The sequence below is a fragment of the Misgurnus anguillicaudatus genome, chromosome 19 (assembly GCF_027580225.2).
Source record: "Misgurnus anguillicaudatus chromosome 19, ASM2758022v2, whole genome shotgun sequence".
NCBI lineage: Eukaryota > Metazoa > Chordata > Actinopteri > Cypriniformes > Cobitidae > Misgurnus > Misgurnus anguillicaudatus.
Genome location: NC_073355.2, coordinates 39233428 through 39257469, shown reverse-complemented (window position 1 = coordinate 39257469; position 24042 = coordinate 39233428). Strand labels below are relative to the sequence as shown.

Below are 24042 nucleotides of genomic sequence, written 5' to 3'. Positions count from 1 at the left end.
TGATCAATCTCTCATGAATAACATGTTACACTTCATCTCTTCACAGTAATAATGATGAACAAACATATAAACTCACCTGATGATACAGTCAGTGTTACAGCATCACTCATTTCAGTGTTTTGTTCACGCATCTTTCCTCTACAGGTGTATTTACCACTGTGATAGTATTGAATGTTGTTGATTTTACACTCTTGTGTGTTGCATTGTGGGATTATATTTCTGTTGTTTGTCTTCTCTACAGTCCAGCTGTATGTCCACTCAGTGTCTCCTGTATCCTGTATGTCACATCTCAGAGTAACAGTTTCTCCTCTGAACAGCTGTGTGTCAGGATAAACACTCACTACAGGGTTAAAACTCTCTGCACAAACACAATTCATTTTTATAATTAATTCATTACATTATCATGTTAAATACTTAATACTTTTGATATAGTTGAACACTTAATTTGATTTATACAAACAATAACAGACAAAAGTTGGGGAAGCAGCAAACATTTCTTAATTGACAAAAAACTGGTTTGTAAAAAAATGTAGATCATCATGTTTGTTTCAAACCTGCATTTATTTATTTTCTCCGAAGAGGCACAACAAATAAATATAAAAAATGTACTGTCATTTTTCGCTTAATAAAAGTGAATAAAGAGCCTGTCAACCTCCAAGATGACATAAAAGCAACATATAAGCATTCAAATTATTATTTTTCAATCCTTTTAAAGCTATTCTTCATCTAGTTCTCATTTTGTGTAACAGATACATAAAAGACAAAGTTATAAAGGTTTGCAACATGGAGTAACATAAAGGACAGCAAATGATGACAAAAAATATTTTTGACATTAGAAATTTCTAACAACCTATCACAGACTGTCAGATTAAAATGCAGTTTACAATGACTGAGATTTTAAAATCCATGTTGTCTCTCACCTGTAACATTTATCCACAGACCATCACTGTAGTCTGTGTAATAATCTGGTTTTCTTCTTCCAGCTCTACACCAGTACTGACCTCCATCTGAAACTTTAACACTGTGGATTGTGTAAGAGTTTGTTTGTGTTGTCGTCTTCTCAGTGTTTTGTGTGTGTTTGTACCAGTAAAACTTCCATCCAGTAGACTGATCAATGTGACACTTCAGAGTCACTGTGTTACCTGTCAGTACAGATCCTTCAGTATCTGATGTGAGTTCAGGTTTTGGTTTTAATTCTGCAGGAGAATAAAACACAGAATCTCTGTTTAAAGTGTAATGCTCAAAGTTTAACACTTCAGTTCTGTCTTTATACCACAGATATCTTCAGTTACTTTACTGATTCTCTATCTCACACTGCAGTCTCTCCAGTGAACACTGATGTTTCTTTTTGTATCGAAAAAGTTAAATGTAGCTTTTGGTATATTCAACTTTCAATACAGTTTCCGTTTAAATATATACAGATAAACAGACTCACCTGATACTGTCAGTGTAACTGCATTACTGATGTGTGAGTATCGTGCTCCACTTGTCTCATTCCCTCTACAGGTGTATTTACCTGCGTCAGACTCAGTAACAGATCTGATTGTGTAATACTGAAGTTTATCCTGCTGGATGATTGAATCATTTTTATACCAGCTGTACTGCCAGCTGCTGACTCCTCCTCCATTGATGACACATCTGAGATTGACAGTTTCTCCTTTGAATACATGATCAGCAGGCAAAACAGACACTTCAGGTGTTGGTCTTTCTGTAGAATGACAACAATTCACACTGAAAATAATGTTGATTAAACACTTGATTGCAAACTATGTTGGGTGTAACTAGTTTCTAAGTAATTATTTACTGTAACTTAATTACGTTTGCCTTAAAAATGTAAAGTAAGGTAAATACTCTTATTTTTCTAGTAATTTAATTACAGTTACTTCTGATGTAATTGAACTAATTACTGTGTATAGACTGTAGAACAATTATATATAATACAATAGTCGATTTAATATACAAGGTATAATGTTTAAAGACTTGTTTTTTTTATTAATCCTTCTCACTTTAAATATTTTGGGAAATTAATCAAAATAATGGTAATACTCTAGTTTCCAATTCTCACTGGTTGGTTATATTAGCATTAACCCATTTAAGCCCACCGGCAACTATAGTTGCCAGAGTGCATAGTTGTCATTTTCCTTTTTTAATAATTTTTTAAGATGTTTTCCATGTTTTATTTCTCAATGACATGCAAGCTAACAACCAAATAAAGGATTTAAAAAAAAAAAAAGGTATTTATTTCCTTCCTGTCACATGAGGCTGTCAACAGCTTACCTCTTCTTCCAAGAAACATGGCGAAGGCAAACCCTCCCAAAGAAAGGTAATTTTCATTTTACTAACAAGTATTTTTGGTTGACATTTATATATCTACATAATCATGAAGGTCTCTAGAGTCATCCAAACAAAACAAATCTTATAAGAGATCTATAGTTTTTTATATACTTGGTCAAATGTCCAAGCGGCAACTATAGTTGCCGGTGGGCAAATGCCTTGTAAGTACATATATCATGGGGAAATGGGGTATACTGTGATAATAGTTAATAAATCAAGGTTATTGGTCTTTTAAAGTGCTTTTTTATTTTATAATATCATACCTAAACCCTTTAATTAACATCTCTACTGTCCATTAGACCTTAATTTGATAGGGAATAAATCTCTCAAAAGGATGAGATGAGAGAGCAATCTGTCCACAGTTCTACTCCCCCACCCCTGTGTCTGTTGTTACTTTGGGGGGATGGGCTGTCTAAAGTGACAGCAGCAGTTTCCAAACTTCAGTCTTCAAAAGATAAAGAGTTAAACGCATGGGATTAATTGCTGTAAATTATATTTTTCTCCCTTTTATAATATTATGTCTTGTAAGGGGCAAAATATTGAGGCCCCTTCATCCAGTTTGGATGCGTTTCATTCTAATAAGTCAAGGACCCTGATTATTTTTATGACTAGTAGCTTATGATTCCATTATAATGTTGAAATTCAGACAAATAATGAGTTTACTTTTGCATTATTATATGAAATCACCTATACTATAGTCAGCCATTTAATACAATGGACCTAAAAAAAATGTGTAATTTTCTTTCAGGTATACCTTGGCAGAGCTTTTGGATATTCTTGATACAGATAATCCATCTGGAAATTTTTGTAATGTAACAGTTGTGCCAGAGTCTGAGAAGAAAGCTCATGACACAGATTGTGACAGCGATGGATCTGATGATGACGTGGCATGCGATTACAAGCGCCTACCATCAAGGTTGCTGAAAGGAGAGGGCTTAATCTCTGATGATGCTTTTCAGCTACCCCTCCTTGACATGGCAGATGTACTTGAATGCCCTGCGGCCTTAGTTAGTGCATCTACAGAGCCAAACACCATCAATGCTGTTGAGGAAAAGGAAAATAGTCCAACAACCCCTGGACCCATGCTTAAGAAAATAAAAAACAAAGAGCGGAAGTTCAAGAAATTTAAGGCAGATACCAAAAAAACAATACAGGCTAAGCGTCATCAACTCCCTCCCTATCAACCCAAGCCAACCAATCCCATCATCACATCAAATGATCCAGCAGACATCTTTCTCACATTCTATCCCAAATCACTACGGGATATCACCCTGGAAATGTCGAATACATATGCAGCACAGAAAGGTGCCACCCTCAATCTCACTGATGAAGAGCTCCTAACATTCTACGGCATTCTTTTGACCACTGGGTACAACTCAGTCCCAAGACGACGTCTTCTTTGGTCAGGCGACAATGATGTCAACAACACAAGCATTAAAGATGCCATGCGGAGGAACAGATTTGATGAGATAATGGCTTCCATTCATGTTGTGGATAACATGAAAATCACAGATGACCCTTTCTTCAAGGTGCGTCCCGTGTTTGAGGAGCTGAATAAAGTCAACAAAACCATGACTATTCAGGAATATCTGGCAGTGGATGAGATGATGATTGAGTACTTTGGTAGGCATGGATGCAAGCAATTTATCAGGGGGAAGCCCATTCGCTTTGGTTTCAAGATCTGGAGTCTTGCATCCTCATCTGGGTTTGTCTACCAGATGGAGCCATACGCAGGTAGCCACACTCGTCTCGTTGAAACTGGACTGGGTCAGGGTCCAAGTGTGGTTCTTGGCTTGGCAGAGAAAGCTGGAGTGCCACCTGGATGCAAGTTCTATCATGACAACCTATTCACAACACTCACCCTGGTTGATGAGATGACCAAAAGGGGCTATGGCAGCTGTGGCACACTTCGGGAAAATCGCCTCTTTGATATCCCACTGACACCATCAAAGATCTTCCGGAAGACCTCAAGAGGCAATGTCGAATTCCTTATTGAAGATGGAAAACTGATTGTGAGATGGAATGACAACAGCGTGGTCACTGTTGTTACCAATATGGAGAATAAGTACTCTGATGTCGACACTCAACGATGGAACAAACAAAAACATGCAATGGATAAAGTGAAACAGCCTACTTGTATAAAGAGCTACAACACACATATGGGAGGTGTTGACCTGCACGACCAATGTGTGAACCGTTACCGGATTGGCATCCGATCAAAGAAGTGGTGGTGGCCATGCTACAGCTGGGCACTCAACAGTGCTATGGTCAACGCCTGGTGTTATTACAGGTACATGGGGGTGTAATGGGAAGTGGGAGGTGAGGCTGCTGGGTGGAAGGGTCTATATCTTAAGTGGCATGACAAAAACAAAACAAGTATTCATTAAGTATTTATTTCATTCAATACACACCAATAGAAAATTAATTCATCCATCCATCCATTCATACAGGGCATGTAAAGAGGGAGACGGAGATCTCCTCTCCTTCCACAGACTGGTTGCCCAGAGTCTCCTCCAGCGCCATGGGATGAGGCCACAGGGGCATGGAAGAAGGTCAGTGTTGGCTTCTGCAATGTGTGAGGCTGCCAGATTTGACAACATGAACCACTGGCCCCACAACACAGGGAGAAAGTACATGAGGTGTCGAAAATGTGATGGCCGCACTACCTTTGCATGTGAGAAATGCGGTGTTGCCTTGCATGTTGAGTGCTTCAAGAAATTCCATGGAAACCACTAAGAATCTACCCAGGAGAGAGAGGAGCAGAGGGAGAAGAGAGATAGAAAAATGGGAGCGGGGAGGGCACGACATAACTTCCCAATCCGAATGTCTTTTCGATTATAATGAAAACGCATCCCAGAGAAGGATCTACTCTGTAACCATGTATTAATTACCCCTAGGATCATTTTTCACCGGAGTAGTCCTTTAACTTTTTTATTTTCTATACACAATGCCCTGTTGGGGCAACTTAATGGCTGCACTTTGTTCTGCACTATGTTCCACCACTTTAAGACAAATGTATTTGTTGTTTGTTTTGTTTATCATACACAAGAGATTATAAGCTAGATGCAGTTTTTTTTGGGGTTCGCATCGAATGTTCTTTGACTGTTATACATAATAAATGTGTTTATGATAAAGGTTGATCTGTTAAAAGCAGTTATTTTGAGTTAGATGCCTAATGTATTCAAATTTGACATTGAAGGGGTGCATACAACCTATTTGCCCACCGGCAACTATAGTTGCCGCACATTCAAATACAATTTTCAAAAAAAGAAAAAAAAATTGGGTAAAATAAATGCAGAACATGTTTACAGAGGACACTATTTACACAATTATATGCATGAAACCATTCAGAAAAATTTGGGCACAAATGGGTTAATATTACTGAGTGTCAGGGTAGGCAAACCCATTGTTTTCTCTGTGTCATGTGTGTTGTGTTTACTCACGTGTTTGCTGCCATGTGCTCATTATGCCGATCTCTCTCTCTCTCTGTTGATTGTCTTGCTCCAGCTGATCATCATTTCATCTACTCCATATAAACTCACTTGACTCTCTGTTCCTCGACAGATCCTTACTCTTCCAGAATGTTTGCTCTCTGTTCGTTTGAATTACCGTGTCTTCTCGTGTTTGGATTACAGTGTCTTCTCGTGTTTGGATTACCGTGTGTTCTCGTGTTTTGATTACCGTGTCTTCTCGTGTTTGGATTACCGTGTCTTCTCGTGTTTGGATTACCGTGTACTCTCGTGTTTGGATTACCGCGTATTCTCGTGTTTGGATTATCGTGTCTTCTCGTGTTTGGATTATCGTGTTGTGGGTCGTCTTCGTGTGGATATTCCGGTCTGCTTTTAGATTATCACCATTGACCATACTCCACCATCTACCAGCACTCACTCACCACTGTAGTCCTTCGATCACCATTGCCAACAACTGGACTCTGTGTTGTTCCTGCTCTGTGTGTGTGTGTTTATTTATAATTTAAATAAACCTTTGAGTATTTCTGCGACTGCTTCCTGTTTCCTTTATAGTATCATTACAGAAGGATCTGGACAAATATGGAAGAAGCAGGAGATTGCTCCCAATCTTCTCTCAAAGATTTCCTCCAGCGAGCGTTTTTTAGGATGGATCGCCATAGAGGAGATGGGTAGAGCCGTCCATCTCCGGAGGGAACCTTCCAGTCAGAACTACGCCTTCCCATCCCCGAGAAATATCCGTGTGAGCCCAACTTCTGTCGTACATGTCTGACTACGCCATTCAGTTTCGCAGGCAGCGGAGTGCAAATGGAACGAAGAGGTGCAGTGGGATCATTTTCTGCATGGGCTGGCTGACCGCATCCAGTGGGAGATCCACATCATTGACTTACCCAATTCTCTCACCGGCCTGGTCAATCTCGCTATCAGGGTTGACACACGTCTTACCAAAGCCGCACGACGGTGCGTTATAGCACCTTCAGCCATCAGACCGAAGATCCTTCATCCTATCAGCGAGGGTGCTGCCAGCCTCCAGATCTGGAGCCCATGCAGCGGGGTCAAGCTCGGCTTTCTCGAGAGAAGAGGATCAGGCGGAGATCTCTTGGGTTGTGTTTTACCGGGCATCAAATCCATTGGTGTCCGGTAAAAGACAAAGCCCGATAGTAAAACTGAAGCTACTGTCAGGTGGGATCTCTGCCAGGAAGACCTCCTCCACCTCGACGCTCCTTCCGGTGAAACTACGGTGGTCCACCCGGTCACACACCAGTCAAGCCCTACTGGACTCTGATGCCAAGGGGAACTTTATCGACCACACCATTGGACGTAAGCTCCAGATACCACTCACCTCTCTCACCCATCCTATTGCTCCATTTGCCCTTAACGGACACAAGCTCCCCATCATCACATACATCACGTAACCGGTATCTCTCATCAAGTTGGGCAATCACACGGAAGACATCTCTTTTTATGTCACAGACTCTCCACTTTCACCCATTGTTCTCGGACACACCTGGCTCCATAAACATAACCCTAAAGTAGACTGGCGATTAGGTTCCATTACCAGCTGGAGCTAGGAGTGTCATAAGTCCTGTCTTTTGTCTGCTTGTCTCACTGTTTCTTAGTCTGTGTTTCAGGGGGAAGCAGTGGATCTGTCTAACATGTTCGTGGAGTACCACAACCTGGAGGAGGTGTTCAGTAATTCCCGGGCTGCTTCTCTTTCTCCTCACCGTCCCTATGACTGTGCTATAGACTTATTATCAGGTACATCTCTGCATAAATGCAAACTATACTCTTTATCTGTTCCTGAGATGGAGGCCATGGAGAAATACATTTCTGATTCTCTAGCAACGGGGTTCATCCGTCCTTCCTCTTCTCCAGTGGGGAAGGGGTTCTTTTTTTGTGGGGAAAAAGAACGGATCCTTGCAACCTTGTATTGATTACCGAGGGCTGAACAACATAACAGTTAAGAACTTATCCTTTGCTGTTGATGTCTTCAGCCTTCAAGAGGTTGCAGGTAGCGTCCGTCTTCACTAAATTGGACTTACGTAATGCTTATCATTTGGTCCGTATTAGGGAGGGGATGAGTGGAAAACCACTTTTAACACCCTTGGAGGCCATTTTGAATATTGCGTCATGCCTTTCGGTTGCTAGAGAATGGGCTTTTTGTCAAGGTGGAGAAACGCGTTTTTCATGCACAGTCTGTTTCTTTTCTAGGGTTCGCCAATTTTTACTGCAGTTTTATTTGCAATTTCAGCCAACTAGCCGCTCCTCTGACCGCCTTGACCTCCCCTAGCACTATGTTCAGGTGGTCAGACGCAGCCGAGGCTGGGTTTGCAAAACTTAAAAGCTGCTTTGTTTCAGCTCCCATTCTGGTCACCCCTGATTGCTCACGTTAGTTCATACTGGAGGTCAATGCGTCGGAGGTGGGGGAAGGAGCAGACGAAAAGGTTCATCTCTGCGCTTTTTTCTCACATCATTTATCTCCTGCGGAAAGGAATTATGACATTGGCAATAGAGAGTTGTTGGCGGTCAAACTCGCATTGGGGGAGTGGCGTCACTGGTTAGAAGTTTTGGGTGTACCTTTTACAAGAACCTTGAATACATTAAATCTTCCAAAACACTTAACTCCAGCCAGGCACATTATTCAGTGGGGTTACAATTCCAGTGTAGCTTGTCATCCAGGGGTGAGTCACACTAGATTTCTAGACAAACAACGATTCTGGTGGCCGGGTATGGCTCGCGACATTCACAATTTGGTTTTGGCCTGCTCGGTTTGTGCCACTGGTAAGACTTCCAATTGCCCTCCTGACGGGTTACTTCAACCGCTGCCAGTCCCTTTGAGACCCTGGTCCCACATCGCTTTAGATTTCATTACTGCCCTCCCACCCTCTCAGGGTAATATGGTGATTTTAACCGTAGTGGACCGGTTCTTGAAGGCGATTTATTTCATTCCCTTGCACAAATTACCATCAGCCAAGGAAACAGCGGTAACTGTCTTAGACCATAGCCGTTTCTCAATGCCAAGTACGCCAAACTCGGACTTGTGTCCTTCGTAGTTCGAACTTGCAAGTTCAGACTCGGAAGAACGAACTCCTGATGCAAAATGCATTCTGGGAAACTTCGCTGTCATAAGTCCACACAAGTCTCCTCTGATGCATCCTCGATAAAATGGGCAGATCAAGAACACATCCGGGGATTTTATGTGAACTTGGGCTTGATGCGAACTTTGAATTGGAACAGTACTTGGGCCGCAATTGATGACGTTTCACAAGTCCACAAGAACACAAGTACAGACAAGAACGCATATTGAGAAACGGCTCATGTATTCCGTTTACATGGCCTCCCGTAAGACGTGGTCTCTGACAGTGGTCCCCAATTCGTGTCCAAATTTTGGCTAGAGTTTTGAAAATTGTTAGGAGCGACTGTAAGCCTATCTTCCGGGTTTCATCCCCAGAGCAATGGTCAAACCGAGCTAGCCAACCAAGATTTGGAAAGGGTGTTGCGATGTTTGGTCTCTAAGAATCCTTTGTCCTGGAGCCAACATCTTTCAGTTGTGTACACACACAATTAATTGCCAGTGTCATCCACAGGCTTATCACCATTTGAGTGTAGTTTAGGTTACCAGCCACCTAATTTTCCCAGTCTGGAATCCGAGATCATGGTCCCCTACGCTCACGCCTTCATCCAGAGGAGCCACCTTACCTAGACTAGAGCCTGTGAGGCTCTACCGCGGGCAGGGTAGCGCACCAAGGCTAAAGCCGATCGCCACCGGTCTAAGCCTCCCGCCTACATAGTCAGTCAAAAAGTGTGGCTTACTACTCAGAATATTCCGATGCGTTCCTTCTCGAATATGCTTGCTCCCAAATTCATTGGCCCGTTTGCTGTCTCCAAAAACATTAATCCAGTGCGCCTTAACCTCACTCCTGCTTACAGGAGAATTCATCCTGCATTCCATATCTCTAAAATCAAACCCGTGTTTTGCTCTCGCTTTAACCCGCCTGTCCTGGTTCCCCCCGCCTCGTCTCGTAGCCCGGGAATTGACCTATTCAGTCAACCGTATTCCGGACTCTAGAAGAAGGGGGCACAGATTTCAGTACTTGGTGGACTGGGAAGGTTACAGTCCGGAGGAGAGAAGTTGGGTTCCTGCTCGGGACATACTGGATCACACCCACATTGATGTTTACAATCAGCAGGTAAAGCAGGCTGGGAACGTCAGGTGATGTGCTAAGGGGGAGGGTAGTGTCAAGGTATAATTTAAATAAACCTTTGAGTATTCCTGTGAATGTTTCCTTTACAGTATTGTTACACTGAGATGTTGGCTGTTTATTAGTTGTAAGGGTTTTGTCTTGTGTTGTGTTTTGTGTTTAGGGGTTTTATTTTGATACCCTGTTCTGTTCTGTCTTTTATTTTGAAATCTTGTCTTAGCACACTTCACTCTGATCAATTCCGGTTTGTTCCTACTTAAGCCCAAATCTGACTCAGCCCTAATGCGAAGTATTGTATATATGTCTATCTGCTGCACTACCAAGCGTTTATCCTGTTTCCTGTTCTATGTATCTGTTCCTGTTTTTGACCTGTTGCCTGTTTATTTGGACTCTGATTGTTTGCTGTCTGCCACGACTATTGCCTGTTTTGTGGATTACGTTTGTGGATTACCCTGACTGGATTTGTTTTCTTGCCCTTCGGGAATTTTACCAATAAACCTCTTTTGCATATGGATTCTACTCTCTCACGCTTTGTGTAAGCAGCCCATGTTACAGAATACTTTGCCTTACCAGAATCCAGCTGGTTTTGTGAATTCCTGCCGGTAAGATGAATCCTGCGTTTGCTTTGTTTAAACTACGCCAGGGCAACCACCCTATTGAGAAGTACGTTGAAGATTTCCTGGAATTAAGTGATAAGGTTGGATTTAATGATGTGGCGCTCAAGGACGTATTTTGTAATGGTCTGAATGAGGATTTAAGTCAGTGTATGCCACGTAATGCCTCAACCTGGTCCTTAGAGCGGTATATTGACTTTGCTTTGATAATGAGTGGATCTCCCTTCACTGTGGGTGTTGTGGATGGAAAACCAGAGACTGTTCACAAATCACCAAGCCATGCATGTCTCTAAGATGGCAGCCACCATGCCTGTCTCTAAGATGGTCGCCACCATGCCTGTCTCTAAGATGGCCGCCACCATGCCTTCTCTAAAATGGCGGCCACCATGCCTGTCTCTGCACCCAAGATGGTTGCCATATTACCTGCACCTGTTTTTAAGATGGCTACCACCTTACCTGCACCTGTTATCCAAAGAGCCGTCACCACCACCACACCTGCCTTGAAGAGGACTCTTGTTACCCCTGCACCTGCTATCAAGATGGCCTTCATACCTGCACCCGAGCCACTTCACAAGATGGCTGTCACACCTGAGCCACTTCACAAAATGGATGCCTCACTTACATATCCTGTTCATGTCAAGACCCGACTACTAATGTCAAGTCTGCTGGATGCCCCCATGGTGTCAGTACGGACGTCTAGAACCTCACGTCAAGTTGTATCCTGTTCTGTGGTTCCTACTGCTACTGAGATATGTATTGTGAACTCTGTGTTTCCTGCATTTGCCATGGTCCTGTGGTGTGTGTGGTCTGCTTTCTGCTCTTCTGTTTCCTGTGTTGCTCAAGCCCTTGTGTCTGAATCATCTGAGGCACCTCCTCTCGAGGCTAGAAGGTTCGAACCTGTGTCTCCTGCACTCGCTACCACGACTAGAAGGTCAGAACCTGAGCCTTCTGCACATTCCATCAATAGTGAATCACCTGGCTTACCTGAACCGCCTGAATTGCCTGGCTTACCTGAACCGCCTGAATTGCCTGGCTTACCTGAACCACCTGAATCGCCTGGTTCACCTGAGTCGTCTGTTTCACCTGGTTCACCTGAGTCGCCTGTTACGTCTGGTTCACCTGAGTTGCCTGTTTCACCTGAGTCACCTGATTCACCAGAGTCGTCGGCTGCACATGAGTCACCTAAGTCCCCTGAGCTTATTGTCCTGACCACGTTTGCTGAGCCTTAGTTTCCTGAGGTTTCTGTCAGTACCATAAGGCCTGTTTCTGAGTTTTCAGTTTCCGAAGTAACTGTGCGTCATGTAGAGGCCGAGATGGTTATTTCTGATTTCCCTGTTTCCTGTAGATTCCTGTAGCTAGTATGGTCACTCCTAAGCTCCATGAACTCTCTGCTTGTTACAAGATGGACATTATTGAACTCTCTGCCTGGCTCCTTATTGACATTTTTGAACTTTTTGTAAACACTGTTATTAGTCACCAGTGTTCTAATATCCTGCCTCTGTGTCTGCCTCTCTTTTAGTCAGTCTCTGGCTGCAGATATAAAGCGCCTCCAGCGCCACCCTGGTGGGCAGAAGCTCCCCCAAGATTTTTTTTGGGGGGTAGTACCCGGATGCAGGAAGGAGGCAGAGGAGGCTGAGGTGCTCTATGGTGTTCTATGGTCCACGCCTGCCCCACGACCCAGGTCCACGCCTGCCCCACGACCCTGGACCACGCCTGTCCCACGACCCTGGACCACGCCTGCCCTACGACCCTGGACCACGCCTGCCCCACGACCCTGGACCACGCCTGCCCCACGACCTTGGACCATGCCTGTCCCACGACCCTGGACCGTTTGCTGTTTAGTGGGCTCCGGGAGTCGCCCTTTGGAGGGGGGGATTCTGTAAGGGTTTTGTGTTGTGTTGTTTTGTGTTTAGGGCTTTTATTTTGATACCCTGTTCCGTTCTGTCTTTTATTTTGAAATCTTGTCTTAGCACACTTCACTCTGATCATTTCCTGTTTGTTCCTACTTAAGCCCAAATCTGACTCAGCTCTAATGCGAAGTATTGTATGTGTCTTTATCTGCTGCACTACCAAGCGTTTATCCTGTTTCCTGTTCTGTGTATATGTTCCTGTTTTTGGCCTGTTGCTTGTTTATTTGGATTCTGATTGTTTGCTGCCTGCCTCGACTATTGCCTGTTATGTGGATTACATTTGGCGATTACCCTGACTGGATTTGTTTGCTTGCCCTTCGGGGATTTTACCAATAAACCTCTTTTGCATATGGATTCTACTCTCTCACGCTTTGTGTAAGCATATATTATATCTCGTTCAGTGTCTTAGGAAGTAATGTAATCATGCTATTAGAACAAAGTGTATTGTGAGTATAAATACTTACTCTGTACTGTCACTATTATTGGTTTACTGTATTGTGTGTAAACCTGAGGGTTTTCTATATTTCCAGCTCTGCACTTGTACTCTCCACCATCAGAGACGCGCACAGATCTGATTGTTTTAGTTCCTGTAGTTTCAGTGAATTCAGTGTTTGAAGGGTTTATAAAGAAAAACTCCCATCCAGTGGACTGATCAATCTCACAGATCAGAGTAACTTTGTCTCCAATGAACACAGGTGTCTGTGGCTGCACAGTCAGAGTTGGTGTTATATCTGTCAATATAAAATCATTGGTAGCAGTGAATCTGAAAACTCATACAATATGATTACTAGATTAACTGATGTGTGTACTGTATGTGCATATATATACACTGTAAAATGATGTCAAATAAACAAAATACTTTTATGTTACTTAACTTAACAAATTAAGTAAAACAATTTCAACTTTTCAACAGTTTTTATATGTTATGACAACTTATGACTACACTGTAAAAGCAAATAGTAATCCTTACTATAAAAATGCTAGTATGTTTACTTGTTTTTAACCAAACTGTTGAGTTTACTTAAAACGGTTAATTGTTCTTTAAATGTTACACTACAAAGTTCACATAACTAATGCAATTTAAGTAAACTTACTCAAAATATCCAAGACGTTCTATTGAGCATGCGCATTTGAGCACATTTCCCCTCCCCCACACCTGGACGAAGCACATGGAGTGACTCATGAGGAAGATTCTCAAAGGAAGTTTTAACGTTACCCTCTGCAACTTTAAGGTAATTAACACAACATTTTCTATTTTTCTTGTTTGCTTGTCCTTATTGTCGACACATTTTCCACAATTATATGCATGCATGCTGTTTTGACGAATTTATTACGATGTTAGGCCTAAGTTAAATTTAACATTACCGGGTCAATTGGTGCAAAAATACAACCAATTTGAACAAATCTTTACTTAAATTAAATATAAAGGGGTAAAAAAAACAAATGTATAATTAAACTAAGTATATATTACAAGATAGTCTGCTCATGTTTGCAATAAAGATTGTTTTTGCAACGTTATACATTAAACCAATCACACGTGCGATGTCCAAACAGATGCGTTTTGAATGCTTCATCGTTGTAGAGAAACGCGAGGTTTTCATGAATAACAAACGTGCATATTTGATATAATAAAGCAATGAGCCAAAATAAGCAGTCTTTTACAGTAATTTAAGAACTGTCATGCAAGACTTAGTCCAATACTTGAATGGGGAAAACCGATATCTCTAAAATCACGTGCTGATATCACAATTAACGTAACACAACACATTTCCGACCAACAATTAAGCCTGACATTAACTGTACCATAATATTTGTATAAACGGCTTTTTTCTAGTTTGTTATACTGAGCATGCGCAAAGATTGGCAATCGCCTCGCTACTCCCTATATAAAGCCCCTCCCCAGAGAAGCGTCAGCATTTATAGATTAGCCTTATGGTGCTTTATTATTTCTTTTCTGAAACTTTGATTTCGTTTACTTGGAAAGGATTGATCAAATAAACGGAGCAATTGTGCGTAGTTCTTCATTAACAGTTGTGTGTGTGCGCGCGCAACATTACGGCTGCCAAGCAACAACACAGACGCAGTAAAAGGCATGCCAAATCGACGTCACCCTAAATGCGCCGGTTTGACGCGTTCATGCAATGTTTTGAGGGAGACGCTAATTTTACTCGTTTATCCTCGGTCGAGGACAACGCGGAAAAAAGAAGATAATAGATGCAAACAGGTAAACCCATTGTAAAATAAAACCATATGTAAATAGTTGTCTTAAAGGTTTAAAGGTATACTGCTTTATTTCTTCATGCATTGTTTACCATGCTTTCTCCTCCACACACACACACACAGAGAGAGAGAGGGAGAGAGGGGGCTTTATTTATTAATATAAGTAAAATTGTGTATTGCTTGTTATTTTACGTTTATTGTATATAAACTAATCTTGACAGATTTGCATTTATTTATCTTTAAATAAGGTAGTTAGTTAATGATAATGTAAAATGTTTTTGTTAGGCCATAGCATGAACACAAAGTTATTATGCCAACTTATGACTAAGGTTTTAAAGTAATACTTAATTTTCTTTTTACCCTATTGGCCATATGCATATCCGAAGTGGCCAACACTGTTTTAAAAAAGTAGTATACTTCTTCTAATTTTGACGAATGGAATAATGAATCTTCATTTGTCTTTCTTTAGATAACCTGCTGGTTTCCTTCTGCCATGCAGTGGAAATGTAAGTTTTGCACTTTTACATCTGAAAAGAGAGCACAACTTCTTAAGCACTATCGCATAAATCATGGAACATATTCCCGCATTGCTCCGATACCATGTCTCCATTCAGACTGTCCATGTACCTTTAAGTCATTTAATGCATTGAAAGTACATTTATCAAAAATCCATTCTCAACAAAGTATTGTGAAATCTAGTACTGTTCCAGTATGTTACAAGTGTCATGTTTGTGACTTTAATGAGCCATGCACTGAGTCAGATTATTTTGGCCATTTGCGTTCTCATTTGAGGAACAATGAAAAAGTTCAGTGTCCTTTCAACGACTGGGTTTTTGAAACAAATGTGTACTCCACAGTTAACGCTCATAAAAGTAAGGCACATCACCACAACCGCCCCGGCCCTGAGCATTTTAAATTGGGAATTATATCAAGTACTCAGGATAGTCACACAGAGGAAAATCCAGCTCAACCTCCAATTGACAGCATAGACAGTGAAGATGAGTGTAATTTGCCAGAGGAACAAGACAATTTGGATGATACAAGGCAAAAGCTTGAACACAATTTGGCTTCACTGTTTCTCAAAATGCAGACAATCTTGCATATTTCAGATAGCGCAACACAAGAAATTATCCAACAGCTTAATCAAATTTATTTGCTGTCTGAATCGCTGTTAAGTAGCACAATACAGCAGATTATTGTTAAGCACTGTGGTGAGGCAAACAGCTCAGTTGTAAAAGAGCTTGTCAGGGCAGTCACAGACAGCAATGTGATGTTACAGTGTACAAAAGAAGGAGGTCCTCTTTCCACAACCAACAGGAGAACATCATATTTCTTGAGAGAATTTCCAGTTGTCATGCCTGTTGAGTACAAAATTGATGGAGATGATCAGTGTTATGTCTATATCCCAGTTATTGAAATGTTGCAGAAGTTGCTGAAAAAAACAGATGTTCTTGACAAGGTGCTAGGTTCAGGTGAGACCTCAGGGAGATACAGCAGTTACAGGGATGGCACACATTATAGGAATAATTCATTTTTTGCAGAAAAAGATTACAAAATATGTCTTAACCTATACATAGATGATTTCGAAGTGGCCAATCCACTCGGAACATCACGAAAAAAGCACAAATTGTGTGCTGTCTACTGGGTTCTTGCAAACCTGCCTGCAAAAAATGTGTCATCTTTGCATACCATTCAGCTAGCTCTTCTTTGTAAAACAAATGTAGTTAGGCAGCATGGCTACTCGAAAATACTTCATCCACTAATTGAAGACCTGAAATGTCTTGAACAGCAAGGAGTATTTGTTGAGCAGTTGGGATCATGTGTAAGGGGATCTGTTCTTTATGTCCTGGCAGATAATCTGGGTGCCCATTCACTAGCAGGTTTTCAGGAGAGCTTTAGAGTGAATCATCCATGTAGATTTTGCCTTGCCACAAGGGAGGACATTAATATGAAGGAAGTTAGGTCAGGCTTGTTTGAAATGAGAACAAAAGAAAAACACCAACAACATGTCCAAGATGTTCTGCAGGACAGTACTTTGGTGGTACAGTATGGTGTAAAGAGAAGCTGTCCCTTGAGTGACAATTTGAAACACTTTCATGCCATTGGGGGTTTCCCCCCAGATCTGTTGCATGATCTTTTGGAGGGTGTCGTTCCTGTAGAGATGGCATTGTGTTTACGGAAATTAATTGGCAAACGTTACTTTACCCTTGAGTCCTTAAACAGTGCCATTAAACAATTTCCATACAAGTTTTCAGACAGGACTGATCAGCCACAGCCTATTCCACAATCATACACAAAAAAAACAACAATCGGGGGAAATGGCCATGAGAATTTGACCCTATTGAGACTCCTTCCACTTTTGATAGGCCATACCATAGCAGAGAATGACCATACCTGGGAGATTTTGATGTTGTTGAAAGATATTGTGGAGTTGAGTTTGTCTATCAAATTTGCTGATGACACTGTGGAGTTTTTGAATTGCAAGATCTCAGAACACAGAGCTTTGCTTCAAGAAGTTTTCCCAGACTTTGTTCTGCGTCCGAAGCATCACTACATAGAGCATTATCCTCAGTTAATCAGAATGTATGGACCACTGAGAAATCTTTGGACAATGAGATTCGAGGGCAAACATAAGTTCTTTAAGAAAGTGATCCGTGATGCACAAAACTTCAAAAATGTCCCCCTAATGCTGGCTAAGAAGCATCAAATGACAATGGCCTATCACATGGATGCAGGGTTTTTTTTCAAGCCAGGAATACAAATGGATAGGGTCTGTAGTTCACTTGTAACAGGCTTTCCTGACAATGTGCAGGAATATCTGCATCTAAGGAGCCCTAATTGCAGTACAGTGCTAGTTTCATCCAGTGTTACCATTGATGGTATTAAGTATTGCCCAGACATGGTGGTTTCAGTTGGATCTTGTTCAGGTTTGCCAGAATTCATGCAGATTAAACAAATCTTGGCAATCAACACTGACATAATGTTCCTCTGTAAACCCCAGACTGCGTGGTACATTGAGCATTTGCGCTCTTATGAATTGTGTAGTTTGCATTCACTGCAAGTAATTCTGCCTTCTGAACTAAATGACCCTTTCCCTTTGGCAGCCTATAATATCCGAGGCCAGTTCTTTGTCACATTGAAGCATCACATCTGCTGCTAAGTGACCTTATTGTATTTTATTTTATTATCGTTTGTGTTGTTGACTTATTTTTCTTTTTATTTTAGAATTTCAGCCAGCCATGTCAATGATGTTTCGCGTTATTGTGCACGACAGTGACATCCGAAAGGTTGTGATTTCAGAAAAACCAGCTGATGTTGAAGCCTTGAAACGTGTGCTTCAAGAGAAGTTGCAAGTCACATATTCTTTCAATGTCCAATTTGAAGACCCTGACTTTAATCATGCATTATGCAACCTAAGTGATATTAATGATTTGCCAGATAAGGCCACATTGAAAATAATTCCTCTATCAACTTCTCCCTCCTCAAGTCAGGCCGACACTGTACTTCTCTCAGGTTCGGATACATCAGAGCAGTTGTCTGCTGAACGCCAGAGTGAGTGGCCAGAGGATTTTGAAATCCCTAAATTTTCTGTTAATGTTGAGTATCGTCTCCGTCAGGGAAACCTTGCTTTTATGAAAGATGGTACAAGTCTTGATGTTGGAAGAGACATTAAACATGACATATTGGAATCACTTGCGGGTGCCATGTACACTTTTAAGGCATATCCATCAGATGAAAACTTTGCTCAAGTTGCTACCGCTCTTATCAGAGCACACCCCTGCTTGACTGAACCGGGTTCTTCAACAGGATCAGCTGGATGGAAAAACAGCCTGAAATTTAAAATGGCCAACTACAGAACAAAACTGCGTAAATGTGGCTGTAGTGATGTTGCTGTTGAGGGAAAGAGAGGTGCAGAAGCAGGCAGTGCTTTTAGGAGAAGCATTAAAAAACCTAGACGATTTGAAGTAAATTTTTTGCCAAATTTTCCTAACGGGGAGAATGAAGACAGTCAAGAATGCCTGAGAAAAGAACTTGTAGAAGAAATGAAAAAGAAGAGTCGAGACATGAGCCTCATTGGCCAAAAGATGGACAGTACATTTGCCCTGAGACGGAAGGAAATCATTCACTCTGAACCTCCTGTTTCTGAGATCTTGGAAAAATGGCCAGCACTTTTCACAGAAAGCCAGGTTTGTTTTCTTTTCCTCTTCACAACCTAAAGTGCTTTTTATTAATTTTAATCTTTTTAAGTAATTAACCATTCTGTGCTTGTGCTTAGATCTTTGCAGAATTCCATCGTATATCTGGCAAGAATCTGCGATCTGAATTCTATGCAGCACTGGACAAACACTCTGCACGTTTCCTTGAAATTTTCCGGAAGAAAGGGGGAACTCAAGGACGAACACTTGATGAAATTTTACGTCAGGTTGATTTAAAGGTACTCCTTTATTTTGTTAAATGTTGTTATTGTTAAACCATGAAATGAGTTTTACCCTCTTACCCTATTTTCTGTTTGTTTTTTTTAGTCATCTGATGTATCTTGTGTGCGTACAGCTGTACTTTATGGACTTCCAGTTCTCCTGGGGGATGACTCGGATGAGTTTTTCAAGACGTGCTTTGTAAGTAATGTTGGTGTTTCTGCTTTAAGTTTTGTTTCATGATTGTATGGATCAGGTTATGAGAAGGAGTATACAGTAGACAGACTAAAGCCCGGTATACACTGCACGATTATTGGCTGTCCCAGACGAAAGATTGCCATCGTGAAACAATCGTCGCGATTTCTGTGATCGTGGCTCTCCATCGGTGGTCCTATGTTGTACAATGAGAGAGGTTCAAAGACGGCCATTTTCCCAGTCTTGCGTCCAAAGATAGCCTACAATAGTTTTCTGACAGTGTCAGAAATTCGGCATGATCACCGCACAGTACGACCTGCGCGCCGGTATTTGTTTACCATGACCGCATGCTGGTGACGTTGCGCCACGTATGGCGCTGCCACCGAAGCTTCCGTGTCATCATCGTATAGTCTACGTGCCTCTCGTAGCCGAGTTTAAACGATACATGTCACACAGTGTGATAAGGTAATGATCTTATAAGAGGACAAAAATCGTGCAGTGTATTCCGGGCTTAAGGGGCCAATCACACCAAACGCGTTTATGGCAGTTGCAGGCACCTTTTTTAAATGATATTCTATGGGCAGGGAGCATGTGCGCGCTGTTTATGCGTTTATATGGATGTAATATGGCAATTCATAAAAGAAGAGCTAACGCTCCTAAAATCTATATGTGAACATTAGTTCAAATACAGTAAAGTAGCATTACTAACTCTTGGGTTGTTCAAACCTCTACATTTTCTTTGTTTATTGGAAACAAAACAAAATTAATTTTTTGGCAGTGTATGGTACCTATATCTTTAGCTTCCAAAAACACGAGTTATTTAATAATTCTTTGTAAAAAAGAAAGTCATAGGGGTTCTAAGTAGAGCTGCACAATAAATCCTATGCGATATTACTATCCTCAGTAAAGCCGGTTCTTGATTAGTAAATTGCTATCACCTGCTTTTAGATGGAGCTGCATGTACCACACAAAGCTGTAGTTCACTGACAAGCTGGGCCATATCGCATACATATTGCAGGCATAATATAGGCATAATAATTAATGCGAAATTGCCCCGATTGTCAGTGATCTACGGCTTTGTGTAGTAAATGCCGCTCCATCTGAAAGCAGGTGTTGCCAATTTACTACTAATCAAGGAACCAGCTTTAGGCTATGTTTACATGTGGGCGGCTATTTTCATAAACGGACATTTCAGCCTCTCCAGTTTCAAAAATAATATCAGTCATGTCAGTTTTCAGAAAAGTGTTTATTTACACGTGCCCGTGCATATATGCTGTCAAGAGAAGCTCAAGCCCACGTAAGCCAATCACCGGAAGTGCTGGTGGTGACGCGAACTGGTTCTTCATGTTGGAGGGAGGAGTTGTTGCAGTAGGTGATCGATGATGTCAAAGTACAGCGAGAGCGAGTTGAGAAATCACACGTAGAGGTCTAATTTCGAATCGCTCTCGCTGTACTTTGACATCATTCGTCTGTCGGTTCTTGCAGCGCCACATGAAGTCAAACACGCGTAAAATTGCTGACCTCCGAGCACTCGTCTCTGCTCCTCGACATAATGGAGCAGCTGTATTTGCAAATACAAACACACGAAACGAGTTTGCACGAACATAAATGTGATCTTGGAAGCGTTCAGAGTAGCAGTCACATGTAAACATAGGTCGCACTTTTGACGTAGGTGTGACCTCTGGCTCATACTCCGTGACGTTGCTTGCCTAAACATCCGTTTGTCTCAGTTTATATGCAACCTTGCAACCGAAGATTTTCAAGATCTCCACTCTGGCCAGAGTTTTTAGAAACAATCGGTTTCAGAGGCGAGTTCTCGGTTTGCGTGTAAACGAGGGGCACAAATGAAGGTTAATCTCTCAGTTTTTAAAAATAGCCATGTACGTGTAAACAGGGCCTCACTGAGGAGATGGGCATGACAATCACATGCGATTTTCCGTGCAGCACTAGTTCTAAGTGATAGAGAATTAGTAAATGATGAATATATTTTAATAATTATAACAGAACTATTAATTCTCTTTAGTTCTGTGAGATTAATAATTAGGAAGAATGCAAAAGAAGTCCTTCTGAAAGATATTTTGTAACTTGCACGATTTATTTTATTGATGTCTTTGGCAATCATGTTTGCCATGAAGCTTGATTACACTTTCTTGTGCGTCTTACCAACACAGTGCACTGTGGTGAACAAAATACTTCAAGCTGAAGGAAGAGATTTGCATTTTTTAAACAGCTTTTGGCCACTCTTTATAGACGGTTTCATCGGACGCACGTGTGGTGACGTGATACGCGTCTGGTCCGAACTTTACTTCCAGTTTCAGTTTTTTTTAATGGTCTGACTAGTTGCTAAACTGAATTCTTGAACAAATACCTCGTCGAAAATAACAAATGTTTTGGTTTCCTATGTAATCTACGTGTTGTTTATTTTGCTAATTATATAAATAAACTACATTTAAAGGACTTTGTTGTTATTTATTCTTACCGAAGTTTATCAGAAGTTACGCGTTGACCACGAAAGCCGCTAGTTTATGTTGTCACCTCTGAAACGTCTATATTTTGCTGAATATGAATTCTATACAATCAATGTTTTAGGTTAGAAAGACATTCATTCTTATTATTTTCTCTCTTTAGGATTCTGATGTAGATGCAGACTTCAGCCAAATTGATGTTGGCCTGCTTACAGTTCTACCTGAAGACATGCCTGCCAGAACTCCACATGCACTCAACGTTAACGCAATGAGGGAAATCATTCTGGAGGGAAAATTTGTCATGGACGATGTCCGAAGCTTGCCACATGCTGTATGTCTCCTTTTTGCTTTAATCTATGCTCTAAATTTAGACTACCCAAAGACAATGAGGAATACATTTGAATTTATTCAGAGGGTATTTCTGTCTTTAGGAGGTAAGAACCTGAAACCCAAACTCCAAACTCTAAAAAATCAGCTTTTAACCTAATGTCTTTTCTTTTGGCCTTGGGTGCCTATGCTAACCGTTAAAGGTATAATTCACCAAAAAATTCTATCATCATTTACTCACTTTCCTGTTACAAACCTGCCTAAATTGAAGATATTTTGAGAAATGTTTGCAACCAAACTGTTCATGGACCTTATTGACTTCCATAGTAGGATAAAAGAATACTATGGAAGTAAACAGGGTCCATGAATGGTTTGGTTGCAATCACTTCTCAAAATATCTTCATTTGTGTTCATCAAAAAGAAATGTAGGCGGTTTGTAACAACATGAGGGTAAGTAAGTGATGACAGAATTTTCAATTTTTTGGGTGAATATTACTTTAACTGGTTGATGCAAAAATTAAGAAAATGTTAACCCTTTAAATGTGTTTAGGCATGTTTAGTAATGGCACTTTTTTCACATGTGCCTTGACTTCACTTGTTAAAAAGGGATCAGTTATGTGTTTTTTAAGTAACTGTCCCTTTCCTTTCATGTTTTGTACTTGGACTAAGTGTGCCTTGGTTTTACCTCTTGTAACAAGGGGAAGAGTTTTTTCTTTAAGTAACACCCTTTCCTAAGTCAGTTGTCTGTATTTCAGGCATGTTTTGTAATTGCACTAAGTGTACATTGGTTTCGCCCTCTTGTAACAAGGGGATCAGTTATGGTTTTTGTTGTTTATAAGTAGCAGACCCTTTCCAAAGTTAGCTCTCATGTATTTTAGACATGTTTTGTATTGCACTTAGTGTGCCTTGGTTTTACTTTTGCTTTTGAAAGGGTCTGTTACTCAAAAAACATTAGACATGTTTTGTATTGCATTAAGGTGCCTCTGTTTCACCATTTGTAACAATCAAGTATTTTAAGTAACAGACCCTTTCCAAAGCCAGTCTGTATTTAAGGAATATTTGTAATTACACAAAATTCCAAATTGTTGTTTACAAAGCCAAATTTCTGCAGATACAGGCCTATTTTGTTCTCTAAAGTGCCTTTTCTTACAGAAAAGCTTTTTAGGATTTTGTTGTGAATGACAGAAAAAGGCAAGTTAGTCAGAAAGACTGATACTGTTTGAACAGAAGTGTCCATGTGTTCACTGCATTATGTTTTAAAAAGCTTTCTAGCTGTTTATTACAAAAATAAACAGTTCAGAATTCCATATGTGTGTTGAGTGTTTTCTCTATCAGTTGTACTTAAAAAAATATGTTCATTTTACTTAAAAAAACTTTGGAAACCGATTGCACATAGTTTTTTAAGTTGACATAGCTTAAAATTGTTAATTAAATCCATGTCCAGAGCACTAGTATTTAGAATGTTAGCAGTACTAAATAAAACCTTGTTAGTTTAATTGAATTAATACGGTAATCTTAATAGAAATTCTTAAGTATCATTAGTAACCATTGATAAGTATATTAACTTAAAATTACATATTAAACTAAATTGATATGTATTAGTAAGTTTACTCAGAAAATGTTTGTTATACTTACTAATAGCTAATTACTAAGTTAACCTTAAGTTTGCTTTTAAGTTTGCTTTGGAAAAATGAGGCAATCGGTTTCCTTAGTTTTTTTAAGTAAACTGAACTTGTTAGAATTTACAGTGTATTATATTATTCAAAACTTAAAATAGTAGGTTAAATTGACTTGCAAAACCAAGTTGCTTTCACTTTTTTATAGTATAGAAAAATGTTAGTGGTGATTTCTTGCTGACAATAAAGAAATAAATTAGCAAAAACATATTAGGAT

The 24042-nt window shown here is 40.6% G+C and overlaps 2 protein-coding genes across 3 annotated transcripts in view; one reads left to right on the top strand and one right to left on the bottom strand.

The window, feature by feature from the left end:
* Positions 1-24042, bottom strand: part of LOC129425632 (Fc receptor-like protein 5) — a 111472-nt gene that overhangs the window by 77747 nt on the left and 9683 nt on the right. Inside the window, exons 3-10 of the mRNA XM_073856674.1 lie at positions 12992-13258; positions 12283-12477; positions 11656-11784; positions 11074-11169; positions 9896-9955; positions 1436-1708; positions 921-1196; positions 77-358 (exon numbers count right to left, since the gene is read on the bottom strand). Of these exons, the coding sequence (XP_073712775.1) occupies positions 77-358; positions 921-1196; positions 1436-1708; positions 9896-9955; positions 11074-11169; positions 11656-11784; positions 12283-12477; positions 12992-13258 (1578 nt within the window). The remainder of the gene's footprint in view (positions 1-76; positions 359-920; positions 1197-1435; positions 1709-9895; positions 9956-11073; positions 11170-11655; positions 11785-12282; positions 12478-12991; positions 13259-24042) is intronic.
* On the top strand, positions 13471-23690 carry LOC129420928 (sterile alpha motif domain-containing protein 3-like). Of its 2 annotated transcripts, none has more exons than XM_055176130.2 (6): positions 13471-13759; positions 15217-15253; positions 17973-18934; positions 19024-19182; positions 19271-19363; positions 21986-23690. In XM_055176130.2, exons 3-6 carry the CDS (start codon positions 17987-17989, stop codon positions 22307-22309), a joined length of 1524 nt encoding a protein of 507 aa, XP_055032105.1. In that variant the 5' UTR covers positions 13471-13759; positions 15217-15253; positions 17973-17986; the 3' UTR covers positions 22310-23690. The 2 variants fall into 2 exon arrangements, with proteins under 2 accessions (XP_055032105.1, XP_055032097.1); XM_055176122.2 differs by lacking the exon at positions 13471-13759 and adding an exon at positions 14405-14751.

Excerpts from the sequence above, each read along its gene's own strand:
- LOC129420928 (XM_055176130.2), top strand. The coding sequence starts at position 17,987 with ATGTCAATGATGTTTCGCGTTATTGTGCACGACAGTGACATCCGAAAG. Across the intron at positions 18,935-19,023 it reads CACTTTTCACAGAAAGCCAG|ATCTTTGCAGAATTCCATCG; the intron begins GTTTGTTTTCTT and ends GCTTGTGCTTAG. Across the intron at positions 19,364-21,985 it reads AGTTTTTCAAGACGTGCTTT|GATTCTGATGTAGATGCAGA; the intron begins GTAAGTAATGTT and ends TTCTCTCTTTAG.